At 43.6% G+C, this 27,851-nt stretch overlaps 1 protein-coding gene across 2 annotated transcripts in view; it reads right to left on the minus strand.

Annotated features, from left to right (window-relative positions):
* Positions 1-285: 285 nt before the first annotated feature.
* clybl (citrate lyase beta like) overlaps positions 286-27,851 on the minus strand; it is a 41,562-nt gene continuing 13,996 nt past the window's right edge. For both annotated transcript variants that reach the window (XM_029136978.1, XM_055505132.1), the window contains exons 2-8: positions 20,126-20,339; positions 11,513-11,701; positions 7,449-7,550; positions 6,274-6,367; positions 5,882-6,049; positions 2,906-3,030; positions 286-1,851 (exon numbers count right to left, since the gene is read on the minus strand). In XM_029136978.1, coding sequence (XP_028992811.1) covers positions 1,756-1,851; positions 2,906-3,030; positions 5,882-6,049; positions 6,274-6,367; positions 7,449-7,550; positions 11,513-11,701; positions 20,126-20,339 — 988 coding nt within the window. In that variant the 3' untranslated portion in view covers positions 286-1,755. The remainder of the gene's footprint in view (positions 1,852-2,905; positions 3,031-5,881; positions 6,050-6,273; positions 6,368-7,448; positions 7,551-11,512; positions 11,702-20,125; positions 20,340-27,851) is intronic.

The raw sequence follows: 27,851 nt of genomic DNA on the forward strand, positions 1-27,851 counted from the left end.
ATTAAAATATTCAGAGCAGAACATGAAAACGTGAATTTACAGCGGAGCTGGTTAATATATATATATATATATATATATATATATATATATATATATATATATATATATATATATATATATATATATATATATAGATATTATATATATATATCTATATATATATATATAGATATATATATATATCTATATATATATATATATATATATATATATATATATATATATATATATATATATATATATATATATATATATATATCAAACAAACCTGCAGCACAGTTTAAATGAAAAAGGAAACATTTCTAATTTATTTCACGTTTGTTCACAACATTTATCTCCCACATGTACAATTAAAAAGGACACGCAAATGAAATAGTAGCAACAGATTTTGCAAACTGTTACCATTTATGTCATTAAATTTCAGAAGCTGGTTTTCCAGCATCTGCTTGGCTGACCTGCAGAGCTTCACAAAAGGGCGCTACCCAAATAACATTTGTGGATTCATTTAATGAAAGTCACACATAATAGCAGTTTTGCCCACCAACCTCAGGGCACAACAATAATAAGCAGATCGAGTGAAAACAAACAAACAAGCTGAATGTGGGTTCGTGACAGTCAATGTGAGCCAGGGGTGAGGGGAATATGTGGCCAAATGCCAGAGAGACGGCTTACTGTTCAGGTCTATGGCGGGGAGCAGGAGTGGCTTCGATCTTTTTGTCTGGCCTGGCCTGGCACCGACCACAGTCCTGCCCCAGACACAATAGATCATACAGTAGGACAGACAGAAAAAGAGAGCGAGCGGGAGAGAGATGAGTGGCGGCGGAGGGGCAGGGGAGCCACGGTGCCTTTCATTACCATGGTCACCAATGGCACTATTAACCATTCAACACCCCCCCAATTATCCTCCCATCCACAGTCAGAGAGACAAAGCCTCGGCCCTGGTCTGCTGGAGCAACATGGCCACTAATCTGTCGAACTCCAGCAACACGCCCCCTTCACTGTCTCTGGAAACGAGACGCGCACAAGTGCTCTACAGAAGCTCATTGTACTTTTATTTGTGACGGCAAACGACTTTACGGAGCTAATTTCTGGGACAAGGAGCGCCGATCACAGTAAAATAAAATAACAAATGCAGAATGAAGTGGTGTTTGCGGATGCTGATGTATGAATACAAGCTAAGCAACGCTGCAGACGTCTTAGTGTAGCGGATCTTTTGAGGTGATACCTTCAACAGGGTTAAAGTGGGCAGCATGTACTAAAGAGGCAGACTCAGTCACTGTATGAATTCCCATCTGTGGTGTCTCTCGTGCACCGAGCTTTGATGTTTGCCAGTCAGGCCTTGGGCAGGGGGCTGAGGCCGGACTGGAACACGGGGGCCCAGAGAATAGATCCACAACAGCGGCTCGTTGTGTTTGTTTACCCTTTCACCCAGCGGTCTCGACTGTGGAGATGGGAGAGCATTCATCATGACCTAGGAGAGACGGGAGGGACGGCGCACACGGCACCACGGAGCGTGCCGACACTGGATAATGACCCAAAAGCTAGTTGGCGATTCCCGGCATGTGCAGAGTTTGCATCCGAACATCAGAACAATTCATTCATTAATAAATGTTTCAACAATTGTTAAATAATTAATTTAAAATGAAAGGTATTTTCACAGTTCAAAATCTATTTTCTGCAACACTTTCAGTTCCTTTGATCGCTCCTCTCGGAGTTTAATCGAGGGGTTTCTCCCGCTTCTTCTCCGGATTTGTCTTATTTCTTGGGCACCACGGCGGAGAGTGTTATGATGTTCTGTGCCTGCTTCAGCGAGGGCATGTCAATCATGCTGCCACGGAAGGTGAACGCACCCTGAACAGGTTTGTAACAGAGGCGAGAGCAGAAGCAAACATTACAACAGGACAGTAAATGCAATTCTAATGCTTTTAAATGAAGTATGAAGATTGCCGCGCAAAACCTTGAACTGATAGACGTGGAACACGCCATTGAAATGGAGAAAAGATTATCAATGTTTCTAAGCAATGAAAAGTTAGTTAGGAAATGTCTGGATTAAAAATTATTATAACCGTAATTTAATGGTTTCAAGAGAAAAGACCTTCAAACACCTCAAAATGCAAATTAGTGATAGGAGGTGTGAATGAGGAAAAGCAAGGGACTTCATGTTACAAGACCAAAAGAAATAGAAAAAAAAAGACTGACCCCATTTAATGTTCAAACCATTAAACAAACACACACACACACACACACACACACACACCCCAGCAGAGGGATGAGTAGGATATGAATCCCTCGGGCGATGCTTAGTGGGAGCAGCCCTGGCATTGAGAGAGGTGTGGGCAGATTGTGTATTACCTCAGCAGATAGCCCACAGAGCTCAACACACAGGATCCAACCATGCACTAAATTAGGAACAATAATATTGTACACTTAATTGTTCCCCCCTCCCCGACTCCCCCCATCGCCTATGTCGTCTCTCAGAGACACCCAGGGTTGTAACATTTGGGTTCTCTGGAACTACAGACGCATGTGAGAGGACACGCAAAAAAGAGGAAAGACAGACTGCCTCAACATCATCATCATCATCATCAGCAGCAGCAGCAGCAGCACATGGAACATTCTAAGAAGCTAAATTCTACTAAAGCTGTAGCAAAACTATAAGCACTCAGTAAACACAAAAGGACAGCTTGCAACAAAATACTGTATAATAAACAACAACAATAGACTGTGTGCAAAGTTATAATCAAATGTAAAACATTTACTTTTAATTTGATAGAAATTATAAAACCACTTCTCAAAGTATACATAATCTAAAAGCCATCTTACTATAAACCTTAAATATAATGGGTCTCTTTAGCTTGACGACAGAGAGGAATTTAAGGGTGTGATCAGTGATGTGTAATATTACCTTTCCCTCCTTTTGATGCTGGTCAAAAGCAGAAATGAGCTCTCTGGCCCACTGGACCCTCTCGCGACTGGGGGAGAACTCTTCCTGCACAGCCTGAATCTGCCCCGGGTGGATCACCTGCTTACCTGCACATAAACAGACACATCACAGTCAAACATGCAAATGACAAACAGCTGGCGTTCTGTGGCTCACACCCAGTTTAACTAGAAGTATTCGTATTGAAACACCTGTTGACACTGACCCAATGATAAATGTGTGTGCGCAATTCACTCTCTCCTGTGTAATTAAAAAACAATATTGCCTTTATGAAAACGGTGAGTGTTTCGAGGGGCCGCTGCTGATGAGAACAGCACACAGAGGAAGCAGACAGAAGCGCTGCGAGTGTGCTGGACTAAATGTCTGCGTGCTTATGTGTCAATATGCTCCATGTGACCAAAATGAGTCAGAGGGCCAACACCGCAGCGGAGGATGCCGCGCATCACGAAGGAGGCCGAGCGTCTCATCTCTGTTTGCAGCAGCACCGTTGAGCTTAGTGAGACCGCGGAGCGTGACAGAAGCCAACCAGAACACAGATCATAAAAGCACAGCCTCCGTGAGCCTGGCAGAGCCGAATCTGACACACAGGTCACTTATCGTGAGGCAAACAAACCAAAAGCATCGGAAAATATGAAAATAGAATAGCAGCATACTGTTATCAAACAGAAGCCTGACTTGAGTTCCTCGCACCCTTCCGCTCGACCTCCTTCGTAGTTAAATGTGGGCAAACGCCACAGACATAATCCTGTGTACATTTGCAGATCAAACTTGTAGTGATAAGTTAAGGTTATGAAAAGAACGGCGGCTCAGTGGCAGCCAGCAGGAACCCGACACTTTAGGGCTTAGCTCGGCTGCAGACAACAAATCCTTCAAGGTGGCTGAGCGGGCGGGCTGCACACGCAGGGGAGGAGGAGGCCCAGTTCAGCTCCATCCAGCTCTGATCACAGAAAAAAATACAACAAAGTCAAGTAAAAGCCTACAATGTATACGTATTAAAATGGAATTTCGCCTTCACAAAACAGACTTAAGTCACTTTGTGGCTTTCGAATCACTGTGAATGCAGACAGAGAAGCTGCACTTTTCCTGCTGAACCTGTCATTTCCCCAGTGTGATGCTGGAGACAAGTGTGTGTCAGAGCAAAGCAATCTTCTGCATGTGTATATTTTGGGTGTTTTATCATGTTCTCTGCATTATCTAGGTTGTGCCCTCCCCCGTCACCTGTTTTACTCCTCGGCTGAGGACAGGAGCATATTTCCACTGAATACACTGTACGTGTGTGTGTGTGTGTGTGTGTGTGTGTGTGTGTGTGTGTGTGTGTGTCTCAACACGAGTCTGACGGGGTGAAGAATCAGACAGAGTGACTCAGGTGCCCTCAGTTACAACCCATTGGTTCCCCTATAATGCATCATTCATGCCCTCCAGCCAATCCTGGGCTGCCATGTGGTGCCGACGCCTCATTGGAGGATTGCTGTTTAGCAAAGTGCTGTCGGGCAAATGATGGACAGGGTCCCGGGGATAGGAGTGAAATGTGGTCCCTGAAAGCAGAGGGCCTTGTGGAACCGTTTTACATATGAGGGAGGCAAAGCCTTCAGCAGCAGAATGAGAAGAAGCATGAAGTAGTGGAGGGAGAGGTTTACAAAGCGGAGCTTCTGCATTAATAAATCCTCTGATTTAATTACATTCAACAGATCTGATGTGAAGGTCTCTGCCGTCACAGTGCCCCGTTTACCAGTAAGAAGCACTGGGTGTTTGTGTTTGACCAGAGTGTCCCGTCCTCTGTGCTAATGGGTGCTGTATGCGGCTTAGGTAGTGCCAAGGTCAATTACTGCACAGATAGAAGCTTTTGGCTGCGCTGTATTATTGCTTAAGCACACGCGGACCAGTAATAGCTACTAAGATTACGCTGTACAGAGCGCCCACGGCTTGTAAGCCACTAATCCTGTGCTTTGCGTATCAAATTTGATCACTCGTTTCATCAACCAGCTGCTTCTGTTCACCTTTAATAACTTTAACCACCTCTAAGCAACACATTGTGCATTAGGCAGTCATTTCTTCCTCAAATAGTCAATAGTGAAGTAAACAGTATATTAAAAATGTTATGTCTGTTAGAATTTAAAAAAGAAAAAAAAGGGATGAAAATATATTTGCTGCATCGATGGAAAAATCTGAACTATCAGCCATGGAACAGGCTGTCCTGCCTTCTGTGGTTGGTAGCAGGCAGTCTGTGACACACACACACACACACACACACACACACACACACACACACACACACACACACACCCTAGTGTTGCCTGGCTACAGACACACACGCGCGGGTGTAGTAGATGCTGCTGCACCCTACTAGTAACGCCTTGTAAGCATACGTGCACACACGTAAACCGGTACGCACCCTAGTGAACACAAAGCCAGTCAGAGTGGGCACAACAGACATAAGAGAACTACAGTGCCGCTCTCAATTGACTTCAGCTGCACCTAAAGTGTAAAAAAAACAGGCCGATTTAAAAAGAAGCACACACACTGATCATATTTTGGTGAGCTCTTCATTACAATGCACAGTCCATGTCTATAAATATCAAATGAAAAGCCAGGAGATGTTTTGCATCCGCCCACAGTTCTTTCGAGCAACATTTAAAATTTATCAGCCAACTCATTTCCTATTCTCATTTGGAATGAGGCGGGAGTAAGACAGACTAACCGAGGGAGGAGGAATGAAAACGCAAACGTTCGATTGCCTGAGTGCTGCGCGCGACACAGTACAAGGGACGTCTATTATCCAGCCACACGGATGAGCGACATACAGAAAAAGATAAATGGGAACAATGTGAAGTCGCTGCAGAAGTAAGAGCTATGAGGCCGAAACGCTGAGGTGTGGCCGGACCTGAAGGCACAGGGTTTATCATAACAGGCAGAGTGGGATGCAGACAGTCGGTACTTCACCTGTGAAGCCCATGAGAGCACCCTCTCTGGCCTGCCGCCTCAGCCCCTCCACATCCTTGTAGTCGATGTGCACCAGGTCGATAGCTTGCAGCCCGAACGCTTTGGTGGTCACGACTACCTTCTGCCTCGCATACAGAAGCTCCCTGGCATCTTTAGTCCTTGTGGCGCCTAAAGAGAACGTATGGGAGACCGCAAGAGAATTTACACAGGGCCATGTCAGTCTGGATGTGGACGACATGACTTCCAGCACTTTCTGATCATAAATTTTAAAAAGGTTGGCATCAGCCATTTGGTCCCAAATAGGCACAGAGTAAAACAAATGTACGTATTACTCACCACTGTCGTGTACAGGATCCGGTATTTGCAGGTGAGACAGAAGCTGGATTATTTACCTATGCTTGCACAGAAGTCGTCCGAGCCAAACACCACGCCATCATGCTGAAGACCAGCCTTGGGCGCTAGTAGACGGATTTCCTCACACACGGCCTGGACGGATTATATGATATTTTCGTATAATATAGGCTCAGGTGCAGTGAACTAAATATTAACTTAATTAATTTAAATGCTGCTCAGTAAATATAACCATAAGGCAGTTTATTATAAATATCCTCTCAATGCGCCAGCTGTGGGCAAATATATGTTCTTTAAACACAGAGAAAGAGAGGAATCTGATCACACACACAAAAGTTTCTTGCTTTAACCGAGACGAGTTGGACAAGTCAAAATGTTTTTGCAGAAAATGTAGTTAATAATCCACAAAAAACATGCATCATAATAATATCAACAGCGAAAAACGCCAATCAGTAAAAGGTCCTATTGTCTGGAAAGGAGAACTGGCCACAATTACTACTGAATGATGCGAGATAAATTAAGAACAAAAGCAATTATGATCGTCTGTGGTGAAGAGTGTTAAACAATAAGAACATGTCTCCTGCTTTTGTTGGCCTCCAAATTAATTTCACCACTAGCTGTGCCACAGTGATTTTTTTTATGCTTGTAACCTGGGGTTCAGTCTGGGCAAAGCTACAGCGTGTTCTCAAGAAAGCACACAGAGGCACCCCCTGCTATCACAACACAGACACACAGACACACACGCACACTCATAAGCACAAACACAGTCGCAGAATTAGACTGAACTGAACGACAAATCAAAAGGAGGGAAGGACAGCTTGTTTCTCCCCAAATGCACAAAACCATGCCCTTTTCCCCGCGTCGCTGAAGGTCGTGCTGCACTTTAACAGGAGCCGCTTTGATGCGTGCCAAAATATCATTAAGAACTTTTCCACCATGATAATATTAAAAGCATTTCTAATTAAAAAAATGTCAGCGTGTCTGGAAAGGGATGGAGTGAGACACAGACAAAAAGAACTGGAACAAAAAAAAAAAAGGCTCATTTTGAGAGACTGTCCGAAAGCTTTGAATTCTTTTCATTTTGGACACGTGGAGTGCTCCGCGCTCACGACACAGTCTTTAATCTAAAGTGAACAATGGAGAAGCCGCTAAATGTCTTACGCAGGCACTTTTCTTTTTTGGAAGGGGGGGGGGGGTGATGTTGTTTGTGATTTACCTTAAAATTGAGCAGGCCCATGGCGGTTTCCACAAAGGTGACCAGGCGAACGCGTTCTGTCACTGGCCGTCCTTTCAAGTTGTGCTGAAACCTGTCAACAAACTAAACACATAGGGACAGTCTTCATGCAACAACTCATTAACAACACCCACCAGAGAGCAATAAACACACGAGCAAGTACAGCGAGAAGTACTAGTGCCTATGCAGGATTCTCCATTAACTTTGTGGATCCAGAAATAAGCCTTTAGGGCTTCGAATCAGCTTGAAACCATGCGTGAGGCTGTGGTCGCGAGCGCGGTCCTTTATGAAACACCATGTTCTGCTGCACTCGTGTTCCAGGCCTTCTGTAGAATGTATGCCACTGCCACCCTTCGAGCTCTTAATCAATGCAGTATTAGTTATATGAATGAGAAAAATAGGAAACTCATACTGAGACACTGAGCTATTGTGTCAAAGTGAATTCAAAAGTGGAAGAAAAACTGTAGTAGCAGTAACAATGGTAAACGATATGACACATCTTTCAAAATCCACTCTGTGGCAAGACAGACATAGGAGGAAAAAAAATAATCTCATTGTTCAAAAACTCACTTTTGATTCGGATCCTGACACCTTTATTACCTACACTGTTCCCACTGCATCCCTCATACATAGACACATCTGTGAGGGTTCAAATAGTAGAGAAAACGCGCACAGGAGAGCGGCAACAAAAGCCGGTGAAATGAAATATTTTACATTATCACCAGGGTTCCTCCGTCGTCTGAAGTTCCTTCCGCTCTACCTTCTTTTAAAAGGGCTCGGCACTACAGCATGTGCTCCCAGGAGAGAGTGTGCACACATGTAAATGCACACATGCACATGCATACACAAGGCAAGCCGCCGAAAAACAAAAGGGGAGAAGAAACAAGATTTGGGATGTCTTAGAGTGTGTTTTACTCCTGCATTATTCTGTTTTGCGTCTCCCCTCCATGGTAGGGAGCAGGGAGACTGGAGCAACAATCAGAGTGTGATGTGACACTTTGCTGAGGCCTTTATTCGGCACGACTCCTGCTAATATGCAAGCTCACCTAAGTAGGGCTATAAAACCAAGTTTAATTCTTTGAAGACCAAAGCATTCCGATTTTTTCCAGCAGACCAGTTCACAGCTAGCCCTGGACTGCCAGTGGGGCAGCCCAAATTCCTAAATCTATCATCTGGAAACACACAAAAGCCCCCTCCGTCAGATATTTCCTTTCAAAGCCATTAAAAAAAAGCAGCATAAAAAAGCTGAGTAGAAATGTCTAACTCCATGTCCCCCTTCCTCTCCTTTTTCTCACTCCCTCTTTGACACACCAGGAAAAAGACAGATATAAATAACCTCAGGTACAGCACTGCTATTTTCTAAATGAAGAGCAAAATAACCCCCATGCTCGCACTCACCACTCTTGTTCTCAAAACTGAAAGAGTGGGCCTCCATTGAAGGATTTCAAAAAAAAAAATAGGGGCAATTTTAATCATCTCTCCATTCAATCTCAGTTGGATAAATCATATCTGAGAGATTTGCATAAATACAAACCATCAAAGACTTTATCTTCAAAGAGGTTTTCAAGACCCAATAGGCTTTGTACTGTAATCATCTGAGGTCACAACCCTGTGGGAGCAAGGCTGCTATGGCAACATAAAAACTAACGCTGGGGGCTTAGCATAATATGCCCCCCTCCTTCGCAAACACAGGAAGGGGTGGGGGGTCCGAGAGCGAGTGTGAAAAGAGGGTGTAGATAAACCTATTTCTGTGACAGAGGAAACCAGATAGATATGGCCCAGTGTGGGGAAACCTGGCTGATATTACACACAGAGATTACCACCACTACACTGCACACGCAAACCCTCACAAGGCTGCAGCGGGACCAGCGGGCTGTTTGGATTCTGCCGAAGGAAAACAAATGACAGCTCAATGCAGCACCGGTAGCTCAAAAGCCGCCGGCCTCTCTCTGATTACATGTTTCTGTCCGTCTGCTCCACTCGCCTCTTCAGCTATTATACACTCTGAGGGCCTGATTTGCGTTGCCTAAGAGGTGTCGTCCTTGTTCGTCTGGCGCGTACAGCAATCATTAGCAGTCAATGGCTCTCGAAACCAGGACCTTTAAAAGATGTTAACTGAATTGGGAGAAATACATAAAAGAATATAAAAAAAGAGAAATAACACCTCCTCTTGCCAATGAAAGCAAAGCTACAAACAAGCCCTCTGACAATTTTACCACCCAATCATGAAAAGAGAAGGAGGGAGAGATGAAGCTGGAGAAAGCAGGCTATAGTGGGACAAGTTTCAATTAATTTTCTTCAAAAGGGGGCCAGATTAAATGTTTCCGGCCTGCTGAAGTGTTCATTTCACAGAGGGGAAGCGGAGAAAGGGATGAGGGGTGGGGACGGGAGGAGGAGTGGAGGAGGAGCAGGACAGGGTGCGATTCTTTCGGTCCCACTGCACACCAAATAGTGTGGTGGGCAAAGAATGCACACGGCTCCGAATCTGTGTGAGAATTGTCCTCAGACAAAGGAGGGAGTTACGCCTGTTACAGCCCAATAAGGCCCGTCAGTCACACAAGAGATGGGGGAGAGCTGAAAGGCAGAGCTAAAGGTTTCTCCACAAAGGGAAACAAGCAAGTCCATCTTTTAGCAACAAATCAGTGTGGATGTTTCGTGTGCTAATATCAATTTACAAAAAAAAGGGGGAGAAAAATAAACAAGCGAGGGATTTACTGCACAGACTCAAGAGGGGAGAGAAACAGGCACATGCTAACAGCGAGACATGAATACACAGACACATGTGCAGGGCAGAACACAGAGCTCATTGAAAAAGTTGGGAGGGACAAATACGTGAATGAATCGCGGTCGCATACAGAGCTACCAGCTCCGGTTTAATGAACAGACGCGCACCTGCTGATGCAGAAACACACCGAAGATGTGAAAAAGGACCACAACGAGTTCCTCGTCACAAAACATTAGAATTAGGCAGTTATTGGGTTCCTAAAGCTCCCAACCTGTCTGCAAACTGACTTTATAGAAAAAAAGTAGAGGGGACAACAGCTGAGCTGCAGGAGAGAACTAGTGAACACCTGTCAGCAATTATACTGGGAAGAAAGAAAGGGCAGCAAGAAAAGAGGTGTTCTAATTAAAAACACTAGTTAAAAACTTCCTGCTATCGGCCAAACGCATGTTAGAGCATTTTATATGCATATAGGAGTAGGAAAAACCTTTTATCTAATTTTGAATTAAGGGCCAATAAATCACCTTTGAATAGTTTAAAGAAAGCTTTAAAGAAACCGATAGAAAGCTGGTTCCTTCTGGCAAGTGGACCATATGGAGCTGATCAGAAAGGCCTTCATTAGTGATGTCACTGTCTCCAGACCTTTAAGAACATCCGTGCAGCGCCCCTTTATAGAAAGCCAGAGGGAAGCTGGTACATGTTTACCACCTAAACTGAAAACTCTACAGAAAAATTAGCAACAATATTAGTCAATCTCAGCTGGTGGAAACACTAAACCCAACCACTGAAATGCATTTTCACTCTATTTGTCTGGATCCTTTAAATCTGACTGAATTAATTCCTAGCCACTTGAAAGTTCAAGGAAGCTTCCAAGGAAGTTCGGCCGTTGCAGAGGGCACCTTTGTGTTTTTACAGAAAGCGATCAAGCTTCTGTAGCTAATCCAAAGAAATGTCCTTCTTGCCTTGAGCGGCAGCCAAAGAAAACACGGAGTAGGTCCCCGAGTCCTGCCACAGAGATTGATTCCCATTTGTTAACTGAGAAATGGAAATGTTTGTTATCATTGCTTTGAAGATTCCCGTGGTTTCTTCTTACTTCATAAGTTTGTGTAAGAGTACCACTGTTTTTTAAAAAACATCAAAAGGAGAAAGAGAAATGCCAGGGGTATTTTACTAGTTTTGAGTGTATTGTTTTCTTGTCTTGTTTGTTTTTCATTTTCTGTGGTTCTGAATAGAGTTTATTTCAGCTTATCCATAAAAAAATTAAATGAAAATAAAAAAAAGCACACACACACAAAAAGTGTTTCAATGAGGATTTGTACCTTACCCATTTCACCTCCTCTGTGTCCTCCACTTTGGGCAACATAAGGGCAGGAGGGAGAACTTCAGCCTGCAGGATTGCCTGCAGGTCGGCCTCAGCTAAGCCACTGGACACGGAGTTGACCCTCACACACTTTTCAGTCCGGCCCAGATCCAGATGCGGTAACATTCTGGTGATAGTCTCCCTGGCCTCTGTCTGAAGCAATGAAACATAAAACAGAGAGAAAAACATGCCAGACTTAAAGTATGTTTCATCATTAAACAAAAACAAAACATCCATCGATAAATAATTAAAAAAACAAAACACAACTAAAGTAACTGTGGTGCAGGTAAACACAGTAAACTTAAAAAACAAACAAAAAAAAAAAAAACATGCAGCATTTTGCTCCTTTGTATGAACTTGTTTTACCTGCAACGTGGTGACCATAATCCATGTTTTTGCAATCAAAGTGAGGACATTGTGGGGACCGGCCACATTGTCCCCACATTGTCACAAAGTTTGAGGATCAAGATGTGATTTTAGGGCTGAGGTTAGAAATGGGTTTTGGTTCAGATTAGAGCAAAGGTTTGACGACTGCCTTTAGTTGTGATGGTTACAGTGAGGTAAGGGGCTAGGGAAGGCATTAATGTCAATGGTGTGTCCCCATGTGGATATAAAAACGCACTTGTGTGTTCTGAAGAGGTCCCGATTTGGATCCATAACACAGTAGCACACGCCTCTATATTCAAACCAGATGCTCGGCTACAGGAATGGAAAGAAAGAGGGATGTGATGGAGAGAAAAGGCCAGGTAGTGAGATGAGAAAGGCCTCTGAGAGAAATGTGGTCTGAGTTAGGCAGTTTGAGGAAACAGTAGCTTAGTAGCTGTGAGGTCAGCCTTTGAGTGAGTGCGAGTGTGTGTGGAGATGATCGGGTTGGGATTTTATTGGCGATGCCATTTATGTTACTGATAAAACATAGTGTGGGTATAAAAGGACAGGGAGCGCCGACACATGTGGCAAATGTGACAGGATGTTATTAAATGGAAAGTAAATTAGATGGGAACTCTGTAATTTAACAATGAAATGTTAAGTGTCTCATCTTTTGACGCCAAACTCAAATGCTTTCAGTCTACGGCATCAATACAGAAACTGGAGAGGCGAGTATATCATGAGCAGACTGCTCAGTGGATTAATGTAGATGTGTGCACGAAAGAGGACCAGAAACACAACTTTCGGAGTCGTATGTCACCATGCTTGTAAAACCCGGATTTGACTGGAACTGACTGAGGTTCAGTTGTATGAAAAGCGATAAGTGTCCCCCAGGAGACGGCTTCTGAGACAAAACAGCCTCGACGGTGATCTTGTGGAATGCAGAACTGTGCTGGATGATATGCAACCTCCTCCAGTATCAATAAAATATAGTATCAAAGTACATATCAAAGATGTGCCCGGCTTTAATAGAGGTCACCAGCAGGCTGGGCTGCTGTGCATCATCCAGATCCCCTTATTGTCACACCGCATGACAACGGCACTGCTGGTCTTTGAGTCTCACTCAAAAATCTCTCATGTCCTCCGTGTCTCTCTTACTGTTGCGCTCACAACCCAAGACAGATCCACAAAGGTGGTGCGGTAACTTAAGACAGATGAGCGATATGAGCGGCCATAATTCAGCCATCGTAAACCTGCTACTTGGTGGATGAAACTCAGCCTGTCCCTTTGCAGTCTGAAGGGTTTGGAAACTGAACTGCTTGTTGTGCGTGTCAGGGAGGCACACTGATCCTTGACCAAACTAAATAAACAGTGGTTCAAACAATAAAAAAGCATGGTTTATTAGATTCTCAGATCAAATAGCCTGCAGAGGGCTGCACCAGAGTCTGTTACAGGCAGCCTGCACTTGCATGGGTATAGAACATGTAACCAGAGACCACTCATTGCAAAGACCATCTTCTATGCTTTCCTTCTTTTGCGACAGCATTTCTGAAGCAAAAGGCTACGGCGATCGCCAGGTCACTGCGCACTATTACTTCTTTCATCTCTTATTTTTTCCTAAAGTGAGAGAGATTATTCTGCCAGACACCTTGATCCATCTGTGCTCCGTTACTCCAAGCTTGAATAAAGCTGTTTGAAAAAGGAGATATTTTACATTAATGGACAGCCATCCAACAAGTTGCTTCAAAGCTTCCGCCCCAATCACCTGGTGTCCCACGGAGAGCTCACCCAACGTCAGCTCCATCTCTTCTTTGATTCCCTCCATCATCCTCATCATTAGGAGCTGACACATGGGCGGGCAGGCGGGCGAGCGCTCGGTCAGGCAAGCAGGGCCTTCCGACGCATAGATGCACATGAGAAGCTTTTCAAGTGCAGGGAGGCTGACCTACCAGGAGAGCGAGGCCAGCTCCTTAACACACAGTCTGAGGCTCCACTCTCAGGATCCTACAGAGTGCTGTGTATACGTGACACAGCATGGATACCGCCTTGTAGACACCACATCAGGCTGGAGCATCCAAACTTATGTGTGTACAGCCCACAGCAGGAGCACCATCCTCTTCAGCATCACATCATTGATGTTCAGCCCTGCCATCATGCCGCTTGAAACAAGCTACGTCAAATATTGCCTCTGGATAAAATGTGGGTGTAGACTGGCTCACTGTCCCTTCATTCCATTTGAAATACAGCCCACTGCAGTGGTAATTATTAAACCCTTTTGTTTTATTTGCAGCAAAGTGCAAAAATCTTTGTTTGCTTCCAAGAAAAACAAGAAATGCAGAAATGTGGTATTAATCACATGGGAAATGGGAAACATTTGGATCATTTACAACATTAACAAATCTGTCACTGTAAAAACATAGGCCACGTTTCTGCATTTACAAAAACTACTTGTACGTGCGTTGCACCTTTTACGTGGTGCCTTCAAACAGAGGCGCGCCTTTCTAAATGTGTGTACATATACGAGGGTCTGTGTAAAATGAGTAGAAGATCGTGAGTCGCAGCGAGTGTAGCCGTTTTCCTTTTTTTGCACAGAGCTGCCGTTTTGCACCCCGCTGTGCAACTTGCGATGCTATTTACAATGAGCCGTAAACTGTTGCAGGTGAAGGCAGCCTGCCTCACGTGCAGGCGTGTGCGCTTGTCTGTTGTGTGTCGAGTGCGTGCGTGGTTGTGTGTGTGTTAGCAGGCTTCAAGTCGTGATAGGCTTTGACAAGTGACACATTGCACTAAAGAGAGCTGGAGTGAAATGACTGACTAAATCAGGCTACGCTGATAACTGAGATGTAGCAGGAGGAGACTCGGGCCCTCGCTCTGTCAGTCGGAGGCGCACTGTGTGTTATCCGCCATCCTGTCAGGGCAGACAACAACACATAACTAGCAAAACGGAGAGGGGGAGATTTGTAAATCATGCGCTGGCTTGTCATAGCTGGTCAAAACTGACAGCCTGAGGTAGAAAAGCTGATAGTTACTACACACTTTAAATCAGCCACGAGCATCTCTTAATTAATGTAATTTCCAAGTCTTCACAAGACAAATTCTTATATGTAGTTGGTGCCGTTTAGCAATAAGTTTTTATTAGTTTACGAAATTTGCGTAAATAAGCTGAAAATAAGAGATTCATCAGCAGCATATTTATTGCGGTCACTATATTACAGCAAAGTAGACGAAACCATAAACAATATGCACAAATTAGAAAGGATTTAGTCAAATTCATGTAAAACAAGGGATAGAGCGTTGCTTGTTTTTCCTTCATGTGTGCCCACATCTGCTCCGTTCCCCTCTACTCCCCCCACCCCATCCTTTCATCTTTTCCTCTAATCGTCACCTTCTCCATCATCACTCCCCGTACTGGGGTTACTCTCCAAATGCTGGGTGCGTTGTGCAGCCCACGTAGCACAGAGCAGAGCGGGCTGCAGACCTGCCAGTGAAAACACAAGGGTGTAACAGGATAATGAGAGACGTAGAGAGGACCTCTCTGTTCTCCATGTATCAGCCCTTTTCTGTCCCTCGATTGGCCCCAAGCCTCACCCCTAAGTCTTGGTACATGGAGCTGCTGCAGGCATATCTTTTTCGAAAGACAATGAAAGACTGAAATGTAATACGCGAACTCTGACTTGTATTGAATTGAAAGTACGGAAAAAGGTGTTTAAACATTTAGTCATGCCTTCTTTCTGTGTGTTCCCTCAACAAGGTCTCTAAAGCAAAAAATGTTAAGCACTGTCATCACTCCCACATGCACTCTGACCTCTTGTTCACCTACGGTACCCTCCCAAAAGACCCAGATCGATACCTGAACCGACACTCAACACACCCATACACAGCCTATGACAGACAGTGCATGCACGTGTGTGTGACTTGGAATGGAAAGTCTTTCTGATCTGGCTGGGACTGGGTCTATTTTCTGGCTGAACAGCTCACATCCCATTTGTGAGTCTTGGCAGGCTGACTGGGAGTTTCTATGAAGTCCCCTGGGTCCTCTGAGGTTTTGAGCACACAAGTACACACAAGCACATGTATATAGAGAGACGGTCATGAACACACATACTGACACGCTAAATACAAATGCTCAGTATTCATAATTCAACTGGCTAACATTATTTCCCAGGAGTTCATTCTGTCAAGAGTTTAGTCATTTGAATCCACTTAAACTGAGAGGGGATCTTTCAGTGTCCTCTTGAATAACACAGTGAGCATTGAACAGAGGTCATGTATCAGTTGACAGTTGGCTGCATAATTTATGTTAAGTTGAAAATCTCTGGTGTCAGACACAGTTCATGCATAGAGTATATCTTATACGTCAACTGTGCTGGATCTAAAGTAAAAAGGTAATAGACTGTAAAAAATGTGCCATTTAAGGTTTAATTCCTTCAGCTGCTCCTATTGTTACTGAAAAGCATCATGTCTGGAGCCAACAGGGTTATTACAAGAGGAAGTCGAAACCCTGAAATAAGCTACAACTCTTAACTAAAATCAGTTTCAGTTGTCGATAAAATGAACCAAAGCTAACAAAAATGAGAAGAATATAGATTTAGAACCCCTTGTTGCACATTGCTTAAATATCTGGAATTTGAGTCATTGCAGCTGAACTTTATATCTATGAAAAAACCCACCTGTAAAAATCACAAAAACAAAAATCAACATGCTGCATCATTCATTTGCATTGCAACTAGATAACCAGAGTCACTGTCCTTATCCCTAGGTCAGCATCATTTGCACCAGCTTTAACCTTTAATGAGTAGAGGAGGGTGAACATCCAAAGTTAAGATCTGTGCAGTCAGGCCGAGTGTTTTCTTTTAAAAGCACAAAAAATATGATAAACTCAATGCAAAAAGAAGCAAAACACTTAATTCATATGCAAAACATTTACAAAACCAGCCCCAGGCTGCGTCAAAAGCATCCAGCCTGACTGGGGACTCTCTGCGTTAAGTTGTTCTATATTTACACAGTTCCATATTCATGTTTACATAGTTATTGTGGGCATTTGTATTTAATGATTTAGTATCTTCCACTCAAAAGAGACTTGCTTCCACAACAAGGTAAAATTAAGTCTGCATAATAAGACTACTGCAAAGTAACTACAAAGAGTAAATTAACTCGTTGAATGCCAACAAGAAGAAGGTTCTATACTGTACTAAACACTGGTCCTCTGTATTACTTGAGTGATGTACAGTGTGTTTGTGTGTGCGTTGTACGACTTGTGATCTCATGTGCATTTGCAGGCGCGTGCTGGTGTGTGAGATGTGCTCCCCGTTGTGTCGCCGCGCCACCATGCCATCTGGAGAGGAAATCGAGTGTGAAGTACAGTATAGTTTGGGACCAAGCTCCGTGGCAGCGGCTCAGCAGTTAGTTCATTAGTTCCAAACTTCCAGGGATTAGGAGAGAATCTCTATGGCAGGGAGGCAGGGGGGAGTCAGGGAGGATGGAGGGACCCATGTGGGGAAGAGAGAGGGGAGAAACACCAGGACGAATACTGGACCATAGGGCACGGAGAGACAGAGAGAGTACATATGACACAGAGAGGAAGAGAGAGAGAGAGAGAGAGAGAGAGAGAGAGATAAACAATCTTAACCCTGAGGACCCTGGAGAGGGGAGACGAGCAAGAGAGGGACAATGAAAGAGCAAGGCAGCGAGCGAGCGAGGAGGAGAGGACAGGTGTAGCCGTCAGTTCCGCTCTGGGGTTTCAACCTGCCCTCCCTTATCCACCACCCCACTGATCATACAGATATGATGATATGTGTAAGAGTGTTAGAGCAGTCAGCCTTGTCTTCCCTGCCCTCTCTCCTCCTCCTCCTCCTCCTCCTCCTCCTCTCCCCTCTGGGTCTGTGGTGACAGTTAGCAAGCTCTGGGTGGCTCCTACCCTTTACTCCCTTTCTCATCTCCCTGCCTCTTAAGCAGCCAGCGTTACTGCCAAGATGGAGCGCAGACATTTTTTTGGAGTCAAAGCGCCAGGCAATTAAAGCGGGGCACTCCTGGATTTCAATTTTTAAAAAGGGGAGGGGGGGGTGGACTGACCTTCATCGCAAACCTTTTTGTCAGGAATATCCTTCCCTGTTTTAAGGTGAAGGTGAAAGATAATGAAAAGAATATATTAATGAACACATAACAGGGGGTTTGGGCAAAAAGCCCCATTCAAGGCCAATCCATGCATACCCAGGAGCTACCCTCACCCATTGTAGCCCTCGCCAAAACAGAGGCCCAGGCTGGCATTTAGAAAGCTCAGTCACCACTTCCTGTTCTCTCGTCACAGACCATTGTTGAGGCCTGACATCTCTTGGCAAACACACAGTGCTGACTGAGCACTTCCTATGGTGAACACAATTGCAGCTGCTGTATACACTCAGGAAATGGGAAAAAAAAGCTTGTGACCATAAGTAGAAGCATCTTCAGAAGCTCCTTCACACTGGAATAATTCACCTGTATTGTAAATGCTTGTTCTCATTCACCACTAGACGTATTTAAAAAAATAAATAATGTGAAATTGTCTCATATCTTACATATAAATGGGAATTTGTTTGAAGGTTGTAATCACAGTCTGTCCGTATTGATAAACGTCTATCCCAGCTCTGGTTTTAATTACTCTTTTGCGTTCTGATGTTATTGTGCTCTTTGTGTTCTCCACTGTTTTTGTTTGCTGTTTGTTCTGTAGAGACTGCGTCTTGGGACCCCCTTTGAAAATTAGATGATACATCTCAAAGGGTTAATCCTGATTTAATAATAAGTGATATTTTGTACTAGTTACGATTCCGCTGGTCCCATAACAGAATAAAGTCTACTACAAATTAGTATCAAGGGCTCATAATTTTGCATCAATAGGTTTTTGTTCCAAGTTGGGTGTTTATTAAGACATGCAAATGTAAACGTGTAAATAAAGTGCCTTTATTTAAGGCTCGTTTTAAGTTTTATTTTGGGGTTTCTTTGTTTTAGGATGTATTCAGGGTTTGGGGCACAATGTGTAAAGCGCAGTAGCTGTGTTTAAGTGGCTGTTTTAAATAACAGAAAAAGTTACAGAACTCAACTCTTTTCCTCTTCAGTTTGGTAAAACTATTTTTGTCTCCACAGGTAGTGAAGACTCAGCAGCGCACAATCAGCAGCGTGAGTAGCTGGCAGCAGGAGGAGTTTGAATATAGTGCTTTTGTTTGAGTCACTTGTACTGTGCATGACTATTATGCAAGTATCAAAATACTGTATGAGATGTTACACTATGCTGTGCATGAGCAATGGCACAAGCCTCAAAGCAAAGAAAAGTTGCTAATAGGATTAATGCATTTCATTTTTAAGCATTATAACCTAGAAACGACAAAAAAGCTGCATATTTTCTTAGACTTCATGGTGTCATGGTTGTGGTGCAGTGTTAAATATAGTGCGATGCTGATTGAGCTCTAACATAACATCAGCCCTGTATCAAATAATTTACATCGCACACAGAACCAGTCATCTATTAACCTGCCAACTCTTTACAAACTATTTCTGATTAGGTTTACATGAAACACCTGCCTTCATTTCTAGAGTAGAAATAAGAATGTTATGGAACCATCACATGAAGAAAGTTGAAGAGTCAGGGCTGAATGGCTGCATCTGAGCTACATTCCTTTCCAAACACATAAGAGCAGAAGCTCTGACATCCACCAACTGCATCACAGGGTCACAGTTTTAGCCCATCAGTCACACAAGTCATCATCTTATTGTCTTTGTCTGCTACAGGAACAGCCTCCAGCCATATCACTCATCTTTATTATCATGACTTAAAACCTTTGTTAGTTAACTTTTAACCCAGGGCCCTTCTTTATCCCACTCTCCAATCACGATTTCATGGGCAGTTCCGGGGGACCAATGAGGAGCTTGTGTGGGCGGGTGGAGAATGCTTTTAACCTGCTGCATCTGGTGCTTTCCCGCTGCTTGCCCAGTGGGACATGGTCACCTTGTTTTAAAGGACCCTGATAGGGGGCAACCAGCGCCTTTATACAAATCATAATGGGGTGAAATGTGCTTGTTTTAAACATCTCACTTAGGTAGGTTCCTTTCAGTGATTAAGACAAGCACCTGTCTGAAGGAGGGAAGTCATTCAGGATCACACAGCTGTCCCTGTGCTCCTTGCTGACCCGTTCACCTAAAGTTATAATGCTCTTTGTGCGCGTGTAGCTGGGCGTTTTGTACCTTTTTGGTGAGGGCAACGCCATCCTCACAGTCCAAGACGGCACAGTCGACATCCAGCGAGGCCAGTTTCCTCAATTTTCGCTCATCATTGCCAGGGCAGTAGAGAACTGCCCTGCGGGGTACGTAGCGCAGCGAGGGGCCTGCAGAGTGATGGTTACGATGCCACGCACTGGCATACAACTGGCAGGCTGCAGGCTGGAGCCAGCCACCCTCCCTGTCAACACAAAAACAGTCAAACAAACACAAAATGTGGATTTTAGAGGAATTATAAAACCACACATGTAGGTCTTCTTTTTAGAGTACGCACAGAGTGTTAACCTAAATGCATAAACAAAGATTGTAGCTGCATACAACTTATTTTCTACTAGTGTTTATATTACACATAAAGATCCTTCAGACTACAGTGAGAATCTGGAAACGTTTCATTTTGGGAGTTCTGTTTGCCCTTCAGCTGTTCATTGAAGTGTATGAGAGACGTTGACCTGTGCTTTGGCACTCTTTGTTGGGAACAAACTCACCCAAACACTGAGCCACTCATATGCTAATGCTGCCACACTGCTCAGTGTCTGGGCACGATAGAAAGTGAATGTGTAGGGGCATCAGCTGTGCCTGAACTGAAGCAAAATAAAATTTAAGTTTAAGAAAAACTGTCACCATGTTAATGTTTGTAAAAGGCTTGACGACTACTGATGACACTAATACCGATCACACATCTTCTACTTCTACATTAAAACACAAAAAGGTCAAAATAACATTTTGCAATGAATATTTGTCAGCAGTATATAGTGGATCCAAGCAGGTTGCACACAGTGTAAATAGGTCCATTAATATTTACCTCTGTGACACAGCGTCTCACAATTTTCTCTTATTGTCTTTCACTCTCAAAAGAGGAAATAGTCACTTCAATAGCCACTTAATCCCGTCATCTACGCTTCCTCACACCCCTCAGGCCCAATAAGGCCTAATCTGCACGAAGATGGTGCAATTGGAGCGACTAGTTAAATCCAATTCAGGTAGCCTCTGGCATTTTAGACTTTCTAGGCAGGTATTAGTGCCATCAAATTGGACTGAAGACACAAAGAAGATGGTCAAAAATTGGGCAGGGGACGGGGTACCCTGCAAATTGTGAACCACAGTGTTATCATTTTAGGGATTAAAAAGAACTGCATGTTCTTTGGCTATTAGGTAATAGTGGGTACGGTGATAGAAGTGGAAGTGTTGATTTGGATCAACTAACAGAGGGCTGAGGATACCTTATTGAAATTACTGTATTCTGTGCACCATTTAGGTACCAATTAATTCAGGCAACACACCCTCAAGAATGAGAAACTGGAACTAGGGAATATTTAAAAACTGTTGGACAGTTATCGATTTATCTGACTACATTGAATAACCAAATAGCCACAATAGCCACTTTTTTTATTGTCACCATCCAACAACTGGTCGACATCTTCAAGTTATTAGATCATGGTACTTTCATCGTACTTTTACACATTTAATAGTCCATTTTACTAAATGTCTGTTTTTTCACATGCAAGGTTACAATAACACTAAGCTTTGTCTCTGTATTAGCTGCTGTAAAGTAGTGGGACCTGTCAGACACTGGCAACATTTACTGGTCTTTACTCGAGATCAGAGGTGAGTAAGTGGGATTATCTGGTGCTGGATGGGAATGGTCCTCATTAGCAGAAGGGCAGTAGGCTAAGTGACACTAAAAGGTATAGGTGGGTAGAACATAGTGAAATAGGCCCCTCAGAAACATGTATATTTTACATGTTTTTAAAAGAAAATAAAAATAAATTATTCTTAAACTTTTAGTTTATATGTCTCCAGGCTGAGCCACATTTTACATGCAGATTTAGCAAGTCTTCCTTCAACACCATAAAAGCTCTTGAACAAAGCTGCTCACTTATATAGAACCACTGAGTGATCTTCAATCCAGCGGAATAGCCTCAGATGATCTGATACTCACCGTCAGCATCTCCGTAGTGTCTAACTACAATAAATCTACCTTGAACTGCACATCCCTGAACTCCACATCTTATCCTCAACACTCTCAGACAACTCACTGATGTGTGTACTTTGACCATATCCCGGTGCTGTTTTCCCCCAAGATTAACATCCTTCTGTATGAAATCCTTCGTCATAGCATCTAGACAGGGCAGCAAACAGTTCAAGGTAACAGGTAAAGGTTCATGTACCGTGCAAACTATGGAACCTTGTGCAGACATGTATAGAAAAGTGAGTATAGGAGTGTCCCATACCTACTTCAGTTGTCTGGGAACGCATAAATTTCCAATATTTCCTTCCTCAACATTGACTTACATTACAGTACTTAGGGGCTTGTGCATGATCTGAAGAACACAAACCAACAATACCCAAGCCAAGTTCTTCTCAGTACAGCATAGTTGGATTAAAATTGCAACTGTAATGACAGCGACCGTCCGTGGTCTGGCAGTCAATGTTTCACTGTATATAACCTGTAGTAATTGCCTTATTATCATGACATGACTATCACCATTTCCTGTAACTCTATGGGCCGCCACCTGGCACCATAATGCCCTAAATCAGGTGGTAATATTCATCCCACCACATGAATTATAGCAGACAACAAGTGGCCCACTCGAAAACAGGCACTGACAACAGGCTCCGTCTCAATATGTAGATTTCCACAATTATTTCCAGCATGGTAGTGAAGGAAGAAGCTGTGCCTAAAATGCACAAAATTAAGGATCTGTGTTTCTCGACTCACAATAATCATCTGCTTCTTAATATAAAAACTACATTCTGAGGTCTGTGGTGCTTAAGATTCCAGATTGCATTTGGGGAGAATAAAGCGGAATAAAGAGTCGTAAGAAAATCAATGCTGGTGAAGCATTAACAGGTCTTGTGGCTGTAGAGAGCTGACTGCGGGTGGGAAATAAAATGGTCAAAAAGTCATCAATATTTACCTGGCTTCATGTCCACCTGCCTGTCTGACACCTTTTTTGGATTTTTTGGAAAGGAAAACGAGAGCTGAAGCCGTCTCCACACACAGTCCTCCTCACAGCATGATGCTCTGTGTGTATGTGTTTACTGCCCGTTAATGGAGCGGCGAAATTAAGCAAAAACACACAACCGTGGAAGAATCTCTCTTTATTTTACCTTCTCTGCCCTTTACTTCCTTTGCTTAAACCACAGCAAGTTGAGGTTGATGTCTCAAACTGCCAGCAATTTTTGGATGGATGGATGGATGGATGGATGGATGGATGGATGGATGGATGGATGGATGGATGGATGGATGGATGGATGGATGGATGGATGGATGGATGGATGGATGGATGGATGGATAGATGATAGGATAGATGGATAGGATAGATAGATAGGATAGATAGATAGGATAGATAGATAGGATAGATAGATAGGATAGATAGATAGGATAGATAGATAGGATAGATAGATAGGATAGATAGATAGATGGATGGATATTGATAGATAAGTAAGTAAATGTGTTAACAAATGCACCATGAAATCCAACACCAGAAATTAAACCCACACTGACCATCTGAAATGAGCTAACTTAAATTGAGCTATTTTTAATCTAAGCTTCCTCAGATTAATCATCACTGGTTCAGCATCTGCCTCGTCTGACTTTACCAACCCAACTACACTGTCCTTCACGATCAACAAAACCCCTTCCTCATGCTCCCGTGCCTTTTCCCCCTTTCTGGTCTCATTAGTTTGGGTTTTATGCCTTAATCTGCACAATGAGGATGAAGTCATGGCGGTTATCTTCAGCAGCCAATGTCTGTCTACCTGTAATCCTTCTCAAAGACCCTAGCTTTCTCCCTGCTCACAAATCGGCACACAATGCCTTTATGCAAGGCCTCTGCAGTAATGCCAAGAGACGACAGCAGACTTTTTTATGTCTTTTTTCATCCCTCACGCCTCTACATAACACAAGTTAAATCCAACTCCTCCTTAGAAGAACAGAGATGTCTTTATCTAGGTCTCAGAACAGAGAAAACTTAGAACGTAAAAGGGAGTGAGTGCTGCACGTTTGCTTGGTGACTGGCAGTTGTCACTCTAGTTTCCCCCTCTCTTTCGCTCACTGTCACAGACAACTCAATAAACCCTTTCAAGACACTCTTGATCCTTGTGTTAGTACAGTGCGATCCAACTTCATTCAAAACAAATACATGAATAATAAAATTCTGTTTAGCGTGTGCAGAATAATTCACTTTAGGTCACATCCACAGAAAAAAACCAATAGATTTATCATTAAAACTTAATTGAGAAAGGAACTTAAAAAGGTCAAACAAGTCGCTCCATTCGAGGAGGGCATAAGGGGGTTAGCCTTTAACTTAGCATTTTTATTGACTCTGGCAAAACAAAATGAGCGGGCTCTGTAGGACTGTGCACTCTGCATTGGCCATTCAGGCCTTCAGAGCCCCATTGTAGTACTTTGAAGAGAATGAAAGGAAACCCCACTGGTGGAAATGCAGTGGAACAGCCCCACAACAGGCCACAACTGTTCCCTTATGCATGAAAGGCAGGGACATAAAGACAAGATGGACTTCTGAGGTAGGGCCAAAAACAAAGGCAACAAAAGTGCTGATCACGAGGGGATGACACGACTCGTCTCGGCAGAAGGAGCAGGGAGAAAAGGAGCAGGGGACAATAGCACTCCCGGCCAAATGACATGTTGAAGAATTGAAAAATCCACACAAGAAGTGTCTTCTCAATTCACTAAACCCACAAGAGCTGGGTGACTGTCGGCTGGACCCTGGTCAGCGTGAGGGGGGTGGACGATGACAGCCCACAGCTTTTCTTTCTCCAACTTTCTTTACCAAATCTTTCCATGTTTTGGCCAACAACGTGGCAAGTAGGGGTGGGGGGGTTGATGAGCTGGGGAGATGGCTTTAGTCTACACACACCAAACCCCAACCAAACCTAATCAAAGCATGGTGAGTTCCGCTCCCGCAGCTTCCGTTTTGATCTGTTGGCTGTCTGTGTGTCTGATCCATTTCTGGTTGTGCCCTAAACACAATTACTCGACTGCGTAACCTCCATGGAAACAGTCAGACGAACAAAAACATGTTTGCTCTCATTCAAAAAGCATCCTTGTATTTTTTTAGTTACACACTGTAATGACCATTTATAATTTAGATCAAATGTTCCAAAAGTCATTCATAGACGTTTCATTAATAAGGACGCTTCCTGCCAGTTTCCATCCGGTTGCCTTCTAGACTGGAAACAACTGAGCGTTTTTTGATTCAACAACCCAAAACAGGAAGTAAATATATTTTTTGCAAGGAAACATATTTGGCTGCTTTTCTTTTCTACAGTATCTTAAATTATGAATTATGCATAGCCATTTATTTATCAGCAAAGTTCTTTTCACCTAGCATAGGAACTGGTGTTAAATCTAAAATCATTTGATCTTGGCTTGCTATTAATTTACATTAATACATGCACAAATTTTACACATTGCATTTTCTCAAGACGTCTCTAGCATAAGGGTTGGGACTAGTTGTTCAGTCAAATGCTGAACAGTGCACTCCACAGGTGAAGTCCCTCCTACACGATAGCCTAAGGCCTATCCCACAGTTCTTCACACATACCCAAGGGCCCTTTCACTGGCCATCACCCTGTCTGATTAATGGATCGATGTGGTAATTGATTAGTGAAGAGGAGGTGGGAATAAGGACACAGGTCAAACGTCAATAATGTCCCCCTGACAAAAGGTGGAAGACATAAAATGTATCTGTGATAGCCTGCAGCCAGACCTCTACCCATCAAAGCCCTGGCAGGACTAACATAAAGGCCCTGTCCCATTCTCCAGTCAGCCCGGTCCTCCCTCCCCATCGCTTCTTTTCTCTTGGTAATGTTGTCTGTTAAAGTGACAGGAACCATTCTGGGAGCTGCTTGTCAGCTCACCTTCATAAAACAAGCCGTAAACCAGCAAATAACAGGCTTATATGGCTTCATTATGCTGGCTATGCAGGATCACAGCCCAGGGCTGAGGGGTGAGGGGGGCCATGCTGTTAGCGGAGAGGTGGGGACAATGTTGGTAGGACAGCCCGGTTCTCGTAGGGGTTTGTTCTCCTCGTGGCTGTCACCAAGTCCGTGTTTGCTCAGGACAGAGGACCACTTGACCCCCTTCAATCGAGTGTTCCCTGAAATCCCACACAAAGCAAACAAAGAGGTACGACTCACTTCGCAGATGCTATAACAATGCAGCCAAATGAGACTTCTTTAACTCTGGCATTCTGGTAAATGCTTCACCCCAACAATGTGAAATTCATTCCTTGATACACACAATGCAACTATGTGAAGACTCAAACAAATATTATCCATAATAAAGCATATACCATGCTGGGGTTTCTGAACAGTCAAAGGCTGGAGACGAGGAGAACAGGGCCAGATGGAGCATGCATCTGCGACAGTAAACCTTTGGCCGTGGCAGGGCCTGGATGTGTGAGATTCTCATTTATTTCATGCAAATATCTTTGGGCTGCTTCACAAACTGACAGTGGGGTCTGTGGGGTGACCATTAGCTCAGGTTTGTCTTTCCAAAAACATTTCCCCTGCTCTTCCAGATTCAGCCATGGGTGCCTGGCAAAACAGTTCGCAGCAATAGAAAAGGCAGCACTGCCACTACCAAACGCATGCACTTGTGCTCTTACACAAATAAGGCAATCCAGTACAAAACATTTAATCTAAGAAACTCACTTCAAATAAAACTTCAACTTCCCTCATTAAGTGCTAATGTCAATGAACAAACAGTTAAAGAATCCTCTTAGATATGATGTGTAATCATCTTCTTGAACACAAAACGACAAAGGCTGTATTCACTTTTGAAAGTGTCAACAAGATAAATCTATAAATAGATTGCCGATAGCAGCGTAAAGCTCGCACAACATCTGGCAGCAAAGCTTGCGCTATGTGCCTTTACGTGCTTATCTGATACGTGCCCAGTCCCAGTCCTGTAGAGATCAGTCACTTATCTCTTTAGCGAGGCTGTGAGGCAGCGGTACAAGCGCCATCACTGTGATCATTGTATAGTTAATTGTCACCTCCATCAACATTAGCACTCTCTAACATGCTTAACCAGAGGGGGGAAAAGGGGGAGCTGACTGCACGCTCTATTCTGAGGCTGACACTTGTTCTCTGAGGGGCGGTTTTTGGTGTCAGGATTACAGTGCACGGGAGAAAAGAGGCGGAGGAGAGGTGGGGAGCTTTACCCACGATTCATGTCACTGGGTCTGTTTGTCATGGCAGCGCAAGGAGAAGGAGGAGAGAGACAGGAAGCAGAGAAGGACCGACTGGTGTTTACTTTTTTAGGATGTCTCCTTAACAATAGCAAGGCAAGGACACCAGCATGCCCCTGGACCACATTTACTTGACACAAGGGATAAATATTCAATCCACAATGTATTTGTGACAGAAAATTATATGACCTACTCTCAGGTCACATCGCCTAAATAGGCCAATTTAGACAAATATAAAGTTTAAAAGGTTGAGCTGCATCGACAGTGAGACATAGACACATCTATTACACCAGTTTGGCAAAAGGCCACAAGGATTCAGAAATGTCCCCACCATACCATATGGATACACACATCTGAGCCTAATATCACAAACACTTTAGCACACGTGCACATATTCTGGCCTGCACACAAACACACATATCCGGACTGTGAAACAGCATTGCCATCTTGAGCCCCCTGGATCACCGGGGCCA

The sequence above is a fragment of the Betta splendens genome, chromosome 21 (assembly GCF_900634795.4).
Source record: "Betta splendens chromosome 21, fBetSpl5.4, whole genome shotgun sequence".
In the NCBI taxonomy this organism is placed as follows: domain Eukaryota; kingdom Metazoa; phylum Chordata; class Actinopteri; order Anabantiformes; family Osphronemidae; genus Betta; species Betta splendens.